Source organism: Westerdykella ornata (genome assembly GCF_010094085.1).
Source record: "Westerdykella ornata strain CBS 379.55 unplaced genomic scaffold EI97scaffold_2, whole genome shotgun sequence".
Taxonomy (NCBI): Eukaryota; Fungi; Ascomycota; class Dothideomycetes; order Pleosporales; family Sporormiaceae; genus Westerdykella; species Westerdykella ornata.
The window spans coordinates 28,000-43,397 of NW_022986852.1; the positions used below are offsets into that span (position 1 = coordinate 28,000).

General features: G+C 52.7%; 6 protein-coding genes across 6 annotated transcripts; 3 read left to right on the forward strand and 3 right to left on the reverse strand.

The window, feature by feature from the left end:
- Positions 1–262: 262 nt before the first annotated feature.
- Positions 263–1,669, forward strand: EI97DRAFT_454800 (Nitroalkane oxidase in complex with Spermine, A competitive inhibitor; the record flags this gene model as incomplete). Its single annotated transcript, XM_033800579.1, has 2 exons — positions 263–763; positions 881–1,669. 2 exons carry the CDS (start codon positions 263–265, stop codon positions 1,667–1,669), a joined length of 1,290 nt encoding a protein of 429 aa, XP_033657387.1.
- Positions 1,670–2,367: 698 nt separating this feature from the next.
- EI97DRAFT_104024 (Aldo/keto reductase) lies at positions 2,368–3,855 on the forward strand. Its single transcript, XM_033792909.1, has one exon. It carries the CDS (start codon positions 2,485–2,487, stop codon positions 3,559–3,561), a length of 1,077 nt encoding a protein of 358 aa, XP_033657388.1. The 5' UTR covers positions 2,368–2,484; the 3' UTR covers positions 3,562–3,855.
- EI97DRAFT_104027 (UDP-Glycosyltransferase/glycogen phosphorylase) lies at positions 3,855–5,768 on the reverse strand. Its single transcript, XM_033792910.1, has one exon. The coding sequence runs from the start codon at positions 5,346–5,348 to the stop codon at positions 4,149–4,151; it is 1,200 nt and encodes a 399-aa protein (XP_033657389.1). The 5' UTR covers positions 5,349–5,768; the 3' UTR covers positions 3,855–4,148.
- Positions 5,769–6,930: 1,162 nt separating this feature from the next.
- EI97DRAFT_438956 (uncharacterized protein) lies at positions 6,931–7,453 on the forward strand (the record flags this gene model as incomplete). Its single annotated transcript, XM_033799530.1, has 2 exons — positions 6,931–7,142; positions 7,207–7,453. The coding sequence occupies 2 exons, from the start codon at positions 6,931–6,933 to the stop codon at positions 7,451–7,453; spliced, it is 459 nt and encodes a 152-aa protein (XP_033657390.1).
- Positions 7,454–7,905: 452 nt separating this feature from the next.
- EI97DRAFT_410621 (uncharacterized protein) lies at positions 7,906–12,671 on the reverse strand. Its single transcript, XM_033796708.1, has 3 exons — positions 12,219–12,671; positions 8,984–12,166; positions 7,906–8,935 (listed from the first exon to the last, which is right to left on the reverse strand). Exons 1-3 carry the CDS (start codon positions 12,291–12,293, stop codon positions 8,315–8,317), a joined length of 3,879 nt encoding a protein of 1,292 aa, XP_033657391.1. The 5' UTR covers positions 12,294–12,671; the 3' UTR covers positions 7,906–8,314.
- A 564-nt stretch (positions 12,672–13,235) lies between these two features.
- EI97DRAFT_438958 (uncharacterized protein) lies at positions 13,236–14,697 on the reverse strand (the record flags this gene model as incomplete). Its single annotated transcript, XM_033799531.1, has 2 exons — positions 13,236–13,473; positions 13,745–14,697. 2 exons carry the CDS (start codon positions 14,695–14,697, stop codon positions 13,236–13,238), a joined length of 1,191 nt encoding a protein of 396 aa, XP_033657392.1.
- Positions 14,698–15,398: the final 701 nt, after the last annotated feature.

The following is a 15,398-nucleotide window of genomic DNA, read 5'->3' on the forward strand; positions in this document are numbered from 1 at the left end:
GCACATATAAGCCAGCTCTGGCAGAGGATTCGCGAATCGCGGAAGAGACCGACATCGCTCCGGTTACAAATCAGAACCAACTCTGCATCCGTAACTGGGAAAAACGTCGTGCTGACGGTGCATGATTAGCGTCCCTAATAATGATACTAAGCCACCTAAAGAGCTATATAAGAAAGGATAACCCCACTGTTGCTTAGAAGATCCGAATAGCAACCGCACCCAAGTTATCTGTTCAACATTTCCCATCATCAAGGTCGATCTAATGGTTAACTTCACATTATCGCCCCAGCAGAAAGCGCTCCGCGCAAACGTCCAGGCTTTCGCTCAACAGGTACTATCCACAGCGCCGGGATTGTACTCACACCTTCCGACTCAGAGGGAAAGATTCCAAGCTACGCTTCCAATCTATCAGGCCGCAGTCAAGGCCGGTTTGATCAAGGGTCAAATCCCCGCCGCGTTGGGTGGGAATGCCAATTCGCTCATCGACGCCGCGATCGTCGTCGAAGAGTTCTACGCCGTTGAACCAGGAGCTGCCATTACGATTCTGGGTACTGGACTGGGACTGACCCCGCTTATAATTGCTGGAAGTAAGCAGCAACATGAAAAGTTCTTGACGCCCTTTCTCGAGCAGAGTGGACAGCGGCTCGCCAGCTTCATGCATAGCGAGCCAACCGGTACGGCGAACTGGCTTGAGAAGGGCGCTCCGGGTCTTCAGACTACGGCGTATCGAGAAGGGGATGACTGGGTTATCGACGGTGAAAAGGTGCGCGCAAGCTCAGTCATGGAGTGATCTCTCATTGTTCAAGGATGTATTTTGGTTGTCTTTCCAGGTCTTCGAGAAACGAAATGCTCTCATCGTCTTAATCTAATCAGACTCCAGCTGTGGACAACGAATAGCGGAGGATGGGACCAACGTGGCGCAGATGTTCAATGTGTCGTCTGCCGGCAGGGCAGACCCAACACGGCGCAGGACCCGTCGTCCAATCCAGCTGACCATATCCTGATTCTCATCGTCACCCGAGAAGACATTTCGAACAATCCAGACTCTGCTTACAGGATCGAGTCTGAACCGGAACTTGCGGGTCACAGGTCCACCAGTGGTCCCCATACCCGCTTCTCTGGCTTTCGAGTTCCAGCAGCGAACCTGCTCAGCAAGCCTGGTCAAGGTGCGCAGATTGTGGAGCAGACGTTCGGGACATCGGCTGCTATTGTGGGTGCCATGGGGGTGGGCATCATGCGCGCCGCCTTTGAGGCTGCTCTGAAATTCAGCAAGGAGGACAGCCGCGGCGGCACCGTCAAGATCATTGAAAGGCAAGGGGTGGGCGAGCGCCTCATCGATATCAAGCTCAGAGTGGACGCGGCAAGAGCCATGACATGGAGGGCGTTTGGTTTGATCGAGAGCAAAGAAGAAGATCTCACGTGGGAGCAACGACTCGAGGCGGCATTGGAAGCCAAAGTGTGGTCCAGCGATGCAGCACCAAAGGCCGTGATTGAGGCGATGAGTGTTGTTGGAGTGCAGTCGTATACGAAGGATAAAGTTTTCTCACGGTTGCTAGAAGATGCAGTGTGCATGCCGCTTTTCGATGGAGGCAATGTCGGCGTCCGGAGGAGGCAGCTGGAGAAGATTTTCCAGCGGGACGACTATCAACCGTGGGCCGCCTCGTTTTGAGGAAACGCAATCTCGGACGAGTTCAATGACGGCACTCGTCAATTGGTAGTGTGAAAGTCATGTACACAGGTATATATGCGCCATAACAACTCCCCAAGCTGATGACCCTTTTAGTGGATGAGCCTGTGAACATATAGTCTTTCCCTTCCTCTCCTTTTTCAGCGTCTTTGGCTCGTCGACTGTAAGTGCACACCGGCCATCCCTGTGGGTTTCAGCTAGTCTCGACGTGCAGTCCCTAGTCCACTCGTATCCGTGTGGAAGATGGATCGATGCATGCTCTTTTTTTTCGCAGCGGTTCCCGAATCCACACGCGGCAACAAAAGACACAGTCGCAGTTGGGCTGGTCATCGGGGCTATACTGGAAAATGCTGCACCTTGAAAGTTTACATGGAGCGCTGTTGAAGTTGAGATACACACAAACCATGGCTAAAATTACCTGTCCCCTTTTGGTGGAGCAACCCATGACATCATCCTTCCATCACATCCAGGGCAAGTCTCACCTTGAGAACAACACCCAAGCCAAAGGCAATCTACTGTGTACTGTGTACGGTAGATTCCAAGCAAGTCGTCATTATTCATGAAACGAAAAATGCTTCCGAAACCTGGATTAATACCCCGCTTGCCCTGGCCATACCGTGTCAACCCTGTATAAGGGGGGCCAGGTACAACTCTACCTGTCCACATTGTAACCTTTTATTGACCGCCTCCTCGTCCTCCTGAAGCCATCTCGTCCATCTTACCGTCAGCTTATCCACTATCTAGCATAAGAAGACTTCCATCATGCAGCACGTTCTTCAGGCGGGCTCTCTTCCGGCATGTCGGCCGTATCCGGCATCCATTCGGGAAAACATTCGAAGCCAACCTTGGTGCCTGAAAATTTCAATGGTCTTGCCTCCGTCATGCCAGAAGACTGGATACCTACTGGCGCAACCCGCGTTACTTACAAAGGGAAGAATGGAGATGTCCACGCCCCAACCCTATGCATCGGCGCCTGGTCGTGGGGCGACAAAGCAACCTGGCACTGGAACCCGGAGGACGAACCCGCCGCCGAAGAAGCATGGAGGTACTGTGTGAGCAAAGGTGTCAACTTCATCGACACTGCCCAGGCGTACGGCACGGGAGAGAGTGAAGCCATTTGCGGACGCTTCTTCAAGAATATGGATCGAGACAGCTTTGTTGTTCAGACAAAATACTACGTAGTCCCTCAGAGGAAAGACGTACTCCATCCGACGCATGCACCCCTGAAGAAGCTGGAGACAAGTCTTAAGAACCTCGGATTGGATTATGTCGACATTTACCTGGTCCACGGCCCTATCCACATCCAGTCAATCGAGCGCATTGCCAAGGGAATGGCAGAGTGTGTCGACAAAGGCCTCGCCAAATGTATCGGGGTTGCCAACTACGACACAGGCGACATGATTAAGATGCAGGAAGAACTGACCAAGTACGGTGTTCCGCTGGCTCTCAACCAGTGCGAATTCTCGCTTGCGCGACGCCGGCCTGAAACATCGGGCCTTCTGAAGGCGTGCAAGGATCGCGGCGTCGTCTTCCAATCCTACAGTTCTCTTGCCCAAGGACGGCTTACAGGGAAATACTCCAAGGATAACCCCCCACCCAAGGAGTACCGGTTCTCGTCGTACGCCATGGAAGACTTTGAACCCTTGGTCAGTGTGCTCAAACACATCGCGGACAAGCGGCAAACCAGTGTCAGCGCAGTCGCTCTCAACTATAATTTATGCAAGGGAATCACTCCGGTCGTGGGTGTTCGAAAGCTGGAACAGGCTGTAAGCAACTGTCAGACGTTGGGTTGGCGGCTTTCTAAGGAGGAGATTGAACAGCTTGACGCGGTTAGCTTTGAAGGGCACACAACCAAGCTGTGGCAGCAGGGCTGAATAGATGGTCTGGGACATGGCGCGGTTTCTCGGACACTTCGACATCACCGAGGTGCATCGTTCTTCTCAATAAATATGGTAGAGTATTCACATCAACTGTTGCGACTCATCGTCCAGCAGCTCGTTCCATATCATTGTTCATGGAGTATAAAATCTTTTCCATCTGAAAAATCTCTGCAGTTCAAAGATCACTGCGCTTTGCTAAACGCCTCCGATGTTTTCCGAGTTCACAGCTCGTCCTTGACATCTTTTGCCTCTTTCTTCTTCTTCCAAGCAAGGACAGCCTCTTGAATGACCTCGTCGAAGACTTGGCCAACATTGTACCTCTCAAACTTCTCGCTAAGGCTAGTCGCTTTCCTCTTGAACGCGCTATCTTCAAGGATGGACTTTACAGCTGCAGCAATTTGTTCCACAGCTGGGCGCCGTGTCTGAAGGTTGATACCTACTCCAGACCATTGCACAAGCGCCGCGTTGTTCGCTTTATCCTGGGAGTTACCGGCAATAATCAGGGGAACCCCGGCTTGAAGGGCATGTTGGATTGCACCAAAGCCACCGTTTGAGATGAAGACATCCACCTGGGCTCTACGTCAGTCATCGGAGCCTATCATGACGATTTCACGACTTACAAGCGGCAACAGCATGTCATGCGGCACAAATTTCGCTACTCGCGCATTTTCCGGCACCTCTTCCCCAAGAACTTCTGAAGGCTCGAAAGCCACAAGTGTTGCGATCACTAGCACATCCTCGCGGTCTTTTAAAGCCGATATAGTTGGCAGGATGAGTTCCTGTGGGTTCACTTCGACCGTACCTTGGCTCACAGCAACGATTTTCTTCCCCTCTGCCTTTGCCTTCCGGATGTCGTCCCACCATGTCGGCAGTTCAGCGGCTTCACCACCAGTCTTCTTCAGATTCTTCAAGGCTCCAAAGTACCTGATATCCGTCCGGATATCTGACCGTGGAAACTCAAACTCCGGGATTCCTTGGGTCGCCAAATAATCCGAAACGGTATTCATAGCGTCGTATACTCCAGGAAATGGTTCTTTTGTGGCTCCGAGTTCGCGCAGTTTCGCCTCCCAGTGTTTGTGAAGCTCTTTGTAGAAGGGGGTTTCAAAGTATTCCTGACATGCGGCCCAGTGCACGTCTCTGGCATTTTCACTCGTGTCGGGCACTTTCCCGACCTTGAATGGGAATGTATCGTTGGAGTCCAATACCAATGCAGCGGTGCTTATGGCAATGCTTGCATCTGGTCGTATGCCTGGGGCACCTAGCAAGACGGGATAATGCCCAGTCAGGGACATATCAAATAGAATGACCAATGGCTTGGTGTCTCCGTGTTTCTGCCGAAACGCTGCCGCTTCCCGCTGTATACTATTGTGGTGGTCCTTCATGCCATCGACGAAGGCCTTCTTAGTTGCGAAGAGCTCCTTCTCTTTCGGGGGTAGGGACATGAGCGTCTTCATATCTTCCTCCGTCATCAGCCCGTCTAAACCGAGAAATGGGGCAAACTCGATGTTTGGATGGAGGTTGGAGATCAGGTTTTCGAAGGCACGACCGGTTAAAAACTTTATTGGGTAGCCTATCGAAGCGAGCTCTAAAGCGACCGCAGCGACTTTCTCTAGGTGTGAGATATGTGGAACACTGGCGAAGATGAGAGGCGTCTGTGAAGGATCTGCAGCCGTCCTTTTCGGGTGGAGCGCGTCATGGAGACGTTCGAATGCATTCGTGGCTTGAGCCGGCAATGTGAGGAGGGTTACGGCGAAGATGGCGAAGGCGAGTTTGAACATCATTTGCCGGATTCCGCGTAGGTATTGGGACTATTACACTGACAGAGGGAAACTTGTCGGTTATGAGTATCTGGAGGGACAAAGTCTGGGGCAACTCTTCAGTTTGTCATCGGCTTACTTTGTTGGATGACGGGCGGAGCACGGCCGGGCAACTTATGGGGGCCTAATCTCTTAGTGCGAGTACATATACGAAGTAAACTTCCCGCTCCTTGTTCGGGTTTGTTGTAGGTACTCAAGTCTGCATTGGCGTTTGCCTCGCCGCTGGGATTTCATATTTGGCCCGTCTCGTCGGCAATGTTTGTTGCACCTATCCGGCAGCTCCCTGTCTTCTAGTTTTCTTTCCGCGAGTGAATTCAGGCCTGCGTTAATGACATCCTAGGGCTGTCTCAGACGAGCAAGGATTAGATATCTAATAAAATCTACTGTGTACTTGTGGAGTAGAAGCGCGTCGGTGATAAATAAACTCCGAAGGATCCCCAGCCCCCGCCAACACTAGGCAATAATTCCCGATTAAGTCTAAATCATACAGGGTTGGCAGGCCATTATATAGTCAATAGAATTCTAGTAGTTGCAAAGTCTTTAGGTATACTGTAGTACTCGCAGCCTGCATACCGTCTCCGATTCGGGTTGCAAAGAAGGTCGTCTTTTAAGTTCCATCATAAACGCAAGGCTCGCTAGAACTACCCTAGGTAGGAGGCCAGCGAAAGACGTAAGCAGAAGTGCTCCTAGAACTAGTAAGGTTATTACATTTCCGTCCCTAGATTTTTGAAGTTCATGAATGTTCCCATAGGCCCCTTTAAATACATTCTGATAATGCACTGTACAAAGCCCCTCCACGGGTAGCCCACGTGAACCGAGGGCTGTTGAACTAGTACTAGGAGCAGCGGACTTATTATCTCTCTGCAACACTTGAGAATAATCTTGTTTACCTAATGCTGTTTGGGCAGATATTTGATTTTACGTCTCCTGCAGTACCTACTTGTGATAGTCTGATACGTACAACATCAATGCCTGCTATAAATCTCCTCGCTTGCGTGGCTGTAAATACGAACTGCACTGCCTAGATACGAATGAGCACTTTAAGCACTGAGATAGTACTTTACAATGCTACGCCTTCTAGAGGCGGGTCGATTCTGTACGCTCCCGCACACCCCGTACTACCACTGCGGAAAATATTCAGATCTAGGAAGGAGTTCATTGCAATTTGTCTAGGTGGACCAACCGTATTTTGCTAGTAAACCTTCCCAGCGGTTCGAAAGCAGGCACAGATCAAGGAAGGCTCTGAGATGTTTCACTGGCTCTCCGGCCATGTGCACACAAGCACTAGTATTAATGAAGTGAAAGGGCGCAACTACGTCATGAGAAAGTCTATTACCTTTTATAGGAGAGTCTCTTACCTTAGCATACGTTCTTTCACCGCCATCGATTCAACCCAAGTGATTTGCCCACACCGCCCTCACGGCCCACGAGTCCAGGACATATTATATAAAACCTCCCGAGTCCCAACATTGCTCCTTCACTCTTTCCCTTCAACCACAACTTCTTTCAACAAACTTTACTAGTCTTCCAAGCACTCTCCACAACAATGCAACTCACTCTGCTCATCACGACCGCCCTGGGCCTTACCGCCGGCGCCTCCGAGTCCCAAGCACGACGCATGGCCGGTTGGTACAGTGCCAAACCTCCGGACGACCACATCTTGCGCGACGCTCTCTACGATGATCTCGGCTGCAACGAAGCCAGATGGCCTACGTACTGGCTTTATGTTCGTCCTGGTGCTCAATGCCGCTTCTACGGGTAGGTCAAGAAATCTCTCCATTCACTCGAATCACAAGTGTGTTTTCGTTGCTCACTCTCGCAGTGCGCCGGGCTGTCCGCAGAACTCCTTCCGTCTCCATATCTTGGGTCCCTGGGGCCCCACCACGGACCTCGCCGTTGGCCCCGGAGGCATTGGAGGCGTCACGCACTACACTTGCTGGTATATGCACAAGGGAGCTGCCGATCAGGGCTACGAGGGCATCGCCAACAGCACCATCACCGAGGATGGAAACAACAAGAACGACACCTCCGGCGATGAGGTCCATGAGTCGTTGGACACGACCACCTGAAAGTGGCTGCGGTATGAAGCTCCGTGCTGGGATCTCGAGCAGACGCAAGCTAACTTTTCTCGAAAGCACGGCGATCCAAACAATGTATTGGCTTTGCCACACCAATCAGGATCTATTCGCGGTGAAGCCGATGGAGGGTAGCACATGGATATGGAACATTCCAGCGGTTTGAGATGGGTTATGGGTCCGTAGCTCTAGCTACTATCATGGAATGGAATGACACTATGGGACGTTTTCAAGCTTAAGAGGACTGAAGTGCAGTGAATTGCCGGCACAGTGCGCCAGTGATTTAACATCTTCCGCAGCTTGTAACTAACAGGTTTTATCGCACAATGCTGTTCTGACCGCCAGATCTTCGGTAAGGAAGTCTTGACGCCTCTTTCGGTACTTTGAGAAAACGGCGTCTCATGTCCCGCCTCCACGGACTGATGCGGATCCATCACCCGGATAGTTGCCGTAGTCAAGCCTTCTTTGCATATTCATTCAGATTGGTTACAAGTACGAATTCCCTGCATTGTTTCGGCGTTTTTGACATAGTCGAGCTACTACGGGCTGTCCGTGCCAGTCTAGACACTCCTAACAAACGCTAATCGTGAGCCTGGAAACATCCAAAGCACGCATCCCGAGCTCGTCTGCATTACTCCCACCTACTCCTTCGCTCAGCCCTAACACTTCTTCCGTATGTCATTATAGGTTTCTCGCGCCACTAGACCCAGACATGCAGATACACGGTACACGAAAGAACCAAGATCTAATCTTTATCGTTATCGTACACGTGGCGTCAAACTTCATCAATAAAGACCAACTGCAGTCATGGCCATGCTCTTGAAACATCGAATGGCGAAAGCGTGCAATCGTTTTCTATTGCCCTGTCCACTGCGCGAAAACGCACCACCTCGCACTCCGATCCGCCAGTACAAGTGCGCGCCAAACCCCTCGTTCCCCAATCTTGATCACCGTCTCCCATGTCGATGTCAGGTCAGGAGTGCCATCTTCACTCTTTCCACCGGTTCCAGTCATATGCTCTGCTTTGCGCGTCAACCGGATAATTTTCCCTGATGGCGTTTGTATGGCCAGTTTTGCTGGTTTGAGCGCGTGTGTCCCAGGTAGGTTCGCGCCAGACGAGGACGTGGACGGGTTGGAGGAATAATTGGAGCCAGAGGCGGAAATGGAATGGACGCTCATCGCAGATGTAGGACGCGTGATTCCGAAGGGCGCGGGGCTGATGCGGCCACCTCCACTGTTTGCAGTGCTGTCGTGGGAGTTGGAGCGCGTTTTAGTAGAAGATGGATGTTGGCGGACGGTGAAGACGTAGGTATTATTCAGGGCCAGGTTAGCGCATTGGGGCTGTGCGATATAGAGGTCGTGTCGCTGGGCGTGAGGAGTGGGGTGCAGGGTGACAAAAGAATATGGCGGGTTGGTGCCCGTATGATTGATGGGCAGTGCGAGGGCGAGGGAATGGGGGTTGTGCTTGTTGGAGTGCTGGTGCTAATTAGTAACGCAATGTCAAAAGGAAGGACAAGAACTTACCATGAGGCCACGAGGTCCGGCATATACTTTCAGTACGCCATGACCCTCATCTCCTGGAAGCAACGCTTTAACAGTATAGCGCTTCTGACCAGCTATCCACTCTGCTTGTGCCAACGCAGGCTTCTCCACAATGTCGCCGCTCTCGAAATAATCGCCATCAGCGTCTTGCGTAACGGCTTTTGCTTCTACCTCTGCCACACATTCTACATCTTCAGGCACGTTGATGTAGATATGCGCCACTTCCAGATTGTCAAGATTTAGCAAACTCGTGTCGAAGTCGACCATGTGCAATCGATGCTTGAAGTATGTCGGGCTGGCGCACGGCAGAGCCATTAACACCTCATGCGGTTGCGGCGGACATATATGTTGCTGTTCTGGGAGTAGAGGCACATGGGTATAGCAAATCTCCATCGGGCGAGCGAGGAAGTACCACGGATCTGCGGTCTGGGAGCCAACGTCAGAGTAGAGCGCACGTTTGGGATTGGTTGGCCCTGCAAGGGAACAGTCCATGATGCGCCATTCCCCCTCGACGATGACGGCGTTCCAAAAATGGTTTGGTCGGGCCGCGCTCTCGAGGTCAAGTGTTTCCCCTGGAGTCTTGAGATAACCGCGAACCACCTCTGCGTGAAGACCGACAGCAGTGCACATTTCTGCGACTAGGATTGCAATCTCTTGAGAGCAGCCTCGTTTATTTTGCAACACCAGCCGGGTGTCAATTTCGCCCTCGAAGTCCTCTTCCCAGCGAATCCGCTCACTAGTCCAAGTGAATATGGCTCGCAGACGTTGAACATCGCTCCTATATGGCCGACAGACATAACCCTGAGCAAGAGAAGCGGGTGTGGTACCAAGAGGAATGCTGTTCACGAATCTTGTACTCTTGTCGACTAATGCAAGGTTTGACATTGTGAAGTCCGTCGGCTCTGTAATGGGCAATCCGTCTAGGCCTTCGTCTCCTTCGGCTGACTCGTACAGAATATCGACGGGATTTATGACGGGAATGTCGAGCATGGTGCAGCGATCTGCTCGTTCTCGCCGTTCATTTCTGCTGAGGGAGTTGGAGCGATTCACATCGCGACGAACCTGAACCCAGTCAATGGAACCACCCAATCCCATATCTCGAGCTGCATTTGACTGAACAGCAGTACCACCGGCGATAGCGGTTGGAGTTCCGTCATCGATGCGACCAGCGGCGCGGCTCGCAGCACGACTGGCCGCTCGACTAGCGGCGCGCGAACCGGGCCTGCTTAATGAGCCAGCAGCAATGGTGCTTCGGGCGTTGGCGGCAGAGGTCTTTGCTGTGTCTATCATCTTGCGGAAAAAGCCACTCTTCTTCGGTTTAGGCGCCGTAAGCCCACCGAGGGGGTCCTGCCCCTCCTTCACTTCCCCAGACCAGCTGTTGCTCTGTTGATGGAGCGTCTCAGGCCGAGGCTGAGAGGCATGACTTGAATGGTAGGTCACTCCCGTAAATGGCGTCTCGGGCCGCCCACTGTCAAAGCCGTACGCCTTAGGGGTCGCATCGACATCTTCCATGGCACTGAGAGGACGATCCTTTGACAGCTTCTTACGATAGTAGCTGCCCGCACTGGTGGCACTCATGTTGGTTGCGGAGTAGCCGGACATTAAACTTCGATTCGTACTTTGGCTCGTGTGTGTGGTACTTGTGGAGTTGGTCTTTGTAGTGAAGGTTCGGTTCAGCACGTTACGTCCTATCTCGTACGCAGACTTGCGGTGTCGAAGCAATCGTGAGCTGCGCTTCCGCACCATGTCCTCCTGCTGGGCATCTTCGCTGGAAGACGTTGGCCTTGCTGCCTGATACGACGGGTTCTTGGGGGGAACAGCAGGGGGAGGCCCAATCGAATCGGGAGGGATGAATAACTCATCGTCCGGACGACCCTGAGACTCCTGTGCTTGCAGTTGCCTCAACCTGCTCTCCATCGTTTGCACGTAGTTCTGCACCTGAGGGGGCCCATCGTCCCAGCTCTTATTCCGGTGCCTGAAACCTTCTTCATGTGCATATGCAGGCTGGCTTCCCATTTCCAGTGCTGTTTGTGCGCGGACCTTTTTCGCGGACGCTTGATAGATCTGATCAAATGCCTCGGGTGACCATGGATTAGCTGGTGTTGGGGGCTCGTCAGGCGTATGCGCACTGCGTGACATGGTCATGTCTTGCAACGAGGACATAATGTCGTTCATGGCATTGGTCAATGGAGAGGGGGTAAAGTTCCCAGAGTTACGGTGTCGAGGCTCCGGAGTGTGTGGGGCGGGAGATTGAGTGGTTGGGCTAGGATAGGCTCTGGGAGATGGCGCAGGGGAGGGCGTTCCATGGGAATTGTAGGGAACACGATGCGGAGGCGGTGGGGGTGGGGGAGGTGACCCATAATCTTCAAATGGGGCAGGCGATGGGCCTCGAGAATATGCCTGATACTGGAACGATGGAGCAGGCGAAGCTGCGCGAGATAAGGGCCGGTAATCTTCCTGTGGTGCTGGGGAGGGTCCCCGTGAATATGCCTGGTACTGGAAGGAAGCGGCTGGGGATAGGCTGGGCGAGTGCGGTCTGTAGTCGTGCCGGGGGATGGGGGATGGTCCGCGGGAGGTCGGCTGGAAAGGTGCAGGTGGAGCTGGAGATGCTGCCCTGGAGTAGGCGTCAAAGTTGGACTGTGGTGCAGGAGACACGGCACGCGGGGCGATGGAACGCTTTGACGACGGACGAGGGGAAACCGCTCTGAGGTTGGAAGGCGGCCGCGGGGCCGGCGAGTTCGAGTCACGGCTTTCGGTGGATAGCCTTTTCATGGACGAGTAGGGCTTGTGGGTAACCTTGAGGCTTCCATGGGTGCTGCCTCCGGCCTTCTGGACTTCTCGCGCAGCGGCTGCAGGATTGGGCGAGCCCGCCGCGGCATAGGCGGTGAAGGGCTTCCTGAACATGCTCTTGGTCTTCTGTGGAGTTTGTTTCTGTGGTTGCTGTTGGGCACTGTTCTGCCGGGATATGCTTCCTCGGTTGTGGGTGAGTGGACTCGCATTCCGGCTCCATGGCTGGAAATCCTCGTGGAGTAGTTCGACGAAGTTGGAGGGGAACAGGCCGACCATGCGCCGGTCGCGCTTCAGACGGCCCATCCACCAGGACCCGTCACCTGCATTGAGACATTCGATGAGGTCGCCCTCGATGAAGCCCAAGTCGCGTTTCGTCTAGAGGCGTTGTTAGGCGAGCCTCGCACCGACACAGAAGAAGCTCACTCACCTCGCCTCCCCAGGAATAGATTGCCTTGCACCAGCAGGGAAAGCGGGTGGGTAGTGGTTGGGCGGCCGGCGCCATGGCCAAAGAGATTATCGGTAGTTGTATGCGTGCGCGTTGTAGTAGGGCATTCAGACGGTATCAATCGAGGATAAGAGCAAACAGCAGAGGCAGTCTCTGTGCAAAGCGAAGGACTATAATAAGGGAAATAATGGCGATTGCGGAGGGGATTGAGCGAACGCGTGCGGGGTGGGCCGACGTGTCTGAGTGTCTGCGTGAGTGTGTAGAGAGATGTAGATGGATATCGATGGGAGGAGAGTGCCTGAACCTGGCACTACGGCGACAGAATAATGGGATCCAAAAGGTATATGCGGTCGAGCCTCTTTAGCACCGCGGGCGGGCCGAGCGACGGAGCGAGCGGTGGAGGGGTGGAGGGGTGGAGGGGTGGAGCGGTCGATGGTCACGATGTTTGTGTAGGTTTGGATCCTGGCTCGGTGTTTGTTGTTGCCCGTACAACCACCTCCGCCAAGCCCGAGCACGACCGCATTCAGTACACCAATTCCAACCCTTTCCCCTGCTTCGATCATACCATGAAAAATTGAAATAATAAAATCAGGTTTTATTGCCCCTCGATCTCTCTATCCACAGCTATGACGACATCATCACTGTCCCCCGCGATCAATAATCAATAATGGGGACGAGCATTGTACTTCCTCGGCCTCCTCTCCCGTCATCTCGTCACCACAAAGTCAAGATCGAATTCCCTTTGAAAGGTTCAGTACCTACCTGTTGAGAGTTCTCACTCCGGCATTTCCCTCAGCTCCTTTGCTGCAGTGGTGCAACATCGCCTGTGCGACCTGGGACGTGCTGTGCGACCTCGTTGCTGGGGACTTGCAACCAGTCTCACCTGGTATACTATGTAGATACAGGTCACTGAACATCATTGTGCAAGGCATGGAAGCATCATCCTCTGCTCAAGCCATAAAGAATGGTGATAATGTCATTGTCGTCAAACAAGGCCAGTCACTTGTACAATGCAGGCTCCGGACAAGTATGCCCCATGCACTTCATATCACTGTTCGTGAATCTCTGCATCTGAAGGGCTAATCGCAAACAGATTTCAAAGAGCCATGCGGACGTTTTACATTCCCGCAGGCTGCTTTCAATCCGGTAGGCAATCACATCGTTACACTCGCAGCAAGAGATTATGGTCATCGGTGAAGGAAAAGTGTCTATTGCATCTCGCCAGATAATCATATATCTGCAGCGACGAAGGTAGCTATTGGAATTTACAGAAGAACGTTCTCTTGCTTGAGTTGCCTATCATCAGCTCGGCTTACAGCAGTTTCTAGAGCTCACCGCTCTCGCGTGAGCCACTCGTGGGCTATCTTGATGCCCGTGAGAATCACTGGATGTTACCTTACCATCAGGGGGCCAATTGTGCGAGAACCCCAGCAAGCTGTTTCGAGAACGCCGCCAGGATTGTGATCATGTATCGGAGAATGGCCTTCTCGTGGGGGATATCAACATACGTGTCTTCCGGCTTGTAAGCGTGGACTCGCCAGAACGAACGGACAAGCTGCGGTCGCATCTGTTCATAGCGGCGCTGACCGGGCCGCGGATGGCACAACTCTGCCCGGCAAAGCGTGCAAGTGTTATGGTTGACCTGCGTGCTGTTAACCCAGAGATTCAGACATTCGGCGCCCATGACGTGGCCGCAGCGAAGACGAACCGGAACTTCCGACGCATCCTCAAAATCCCCTTGGCAAACAGGGCAGGATTGATCTTTGGCCTCTGCCGACGACACCCTGGTTGAGATATCGGTGACCTGGATGTCTGAACCCGCATTCACTAGCTCGGTTGGATCCTCATAGACCTCTTCAGGAGAAAACTCCCTGTAGAAGAGACGCTCCTCCAAGGCCTCGATATTCTCATCTATCCGCTCCTTGAGACTTGCGGCACTCGAGGCGTGCTGCGCATATTCATCCCGAGCAACTCTACGATCACCCATCGCGCCATGTCGAGCACAGCATGCCGCAGCAACGAGCAGCTCTTCGAGCACTTGAGCTCGAATGCTGATGATGCTGTCCGTCAAATTCGAGTCCGAGATGATATCATCGTAATCAAGCGAAACCCGATCTAACCTCGCCTGTAGCAGTCTCTTGATATGCTTCAGGTTATCGACAACGTAGATTACCACCCGCTCGTCGAGCGTCCACTCAGACTCGTCCTCTGACCGTAATTCAGTGGCAATTTCCTCGAGGTCGACAGGGTAACTCCCGATCCGAGCAGTGTCGCCACTTTGCAAGAGGAACCCAATGAGCTCTTCAAGATCTGGGTCCCAGGCTGGATCGATGCCTGGGAATATCAGATTCATGGTCTCACGGAAATATCCCTCGTTCATGTCGACGGAATGGTCGCTCATGTTGTCCGAATGATCGGTCATAGCGGCGGAATTGAGGCGGGGAAGTCGGCGAAAGGGCATGATGCTCTGATGGCGGAGTTTGATAATACGAGTCGAAAGTGTGTGGTTGATCTCCGGGTTGTATTCCTTTCTCGATACAAGTTGGGAACCAGGTAGCTTCAGGCAAGCCAGTAGGAGTATATAAACCGCCTCTGGCGCGCCATATGACATTGTCCAGACCAATGTGAGAGGACAATGAGCGCAAGGAAACAGCAGTCAGCAGTAACAACTAGCTCTTCTCCCGTGCAGTGTAGTTGAACAATGTGCTCATACTGAAGCATTCAAAGTTCTCCACATCACACGGTTAGCATTGACACATTATACAATCGACAAGCGTTGCGCCTATTCCAACCATACCATACGGACAATCTGAACACGTCTACTTCGGCCCCTGGTGAAAGGTTAGATTGCGTATATGCTCAGACGTGCTGGTCCTTTGGCCTTATAGGAGATGCTTCACCGTGAGCCTGCTACGACGATCGCTGAAACCGTCAATATGACCTATATGCGGTAAGCAAGCTCTCGCACACCTGTTGCCAGTTCCACGAAGCCAAATTTAATAGCGGTTAAAGGACGGGTCCAGAAAGTGGAAGACATTGTGACGGAATTGCCAGACGGACACTGGAATATTCAGATGTAGCTCCCGCCATGCCATCCACTGGTTTCTGAAATGCGCATGGATGTTCGCTGCTGACCTTACAGTTGAGGCAATATATATCTCT

Excerpts from the sequence above, each read along its gene's own strand:
- EI97DRAFT_410621 (XM_033796708.1), bottom strand. The coding sequence starts at position 12,293 with ATGGCGCCGGCCGCCCAACCACTACCCACCCGCTTTCCCTGCTGGTGC. Across the intron at positions 12,167-12,218 it reads TCTATTCCTGGGGAGGCGAG|ACGAAACGCGACTTGGGCTT; the intron begins GTGAGTGAGCTT and ends CAACGCCTCTAG. Across the intron at positions 8,936-8,983 it reads CCGGACCTCGTGGCCTCATG|CACTCCAACAAGCACAACCC; the intron begins GTAAGTTCTTGT and ends AATTAGCACCAG.
- EI97DRAFT_104027 (XM_033792910.1), bottom strand. The coding sequence starts at position 5,348 with ATGATGTTCAAACTCGCCTTCGCCATCTTCGCCGTAACCCTCCTCACA.
- EI97DRAFT_104024 (XM_033792909.1), top strand. The coding sequence starts at position 2,485 with ATGTCGGCCGTATCCGGCATCCATTCGGGAAAACATTCGAAGCCAACC.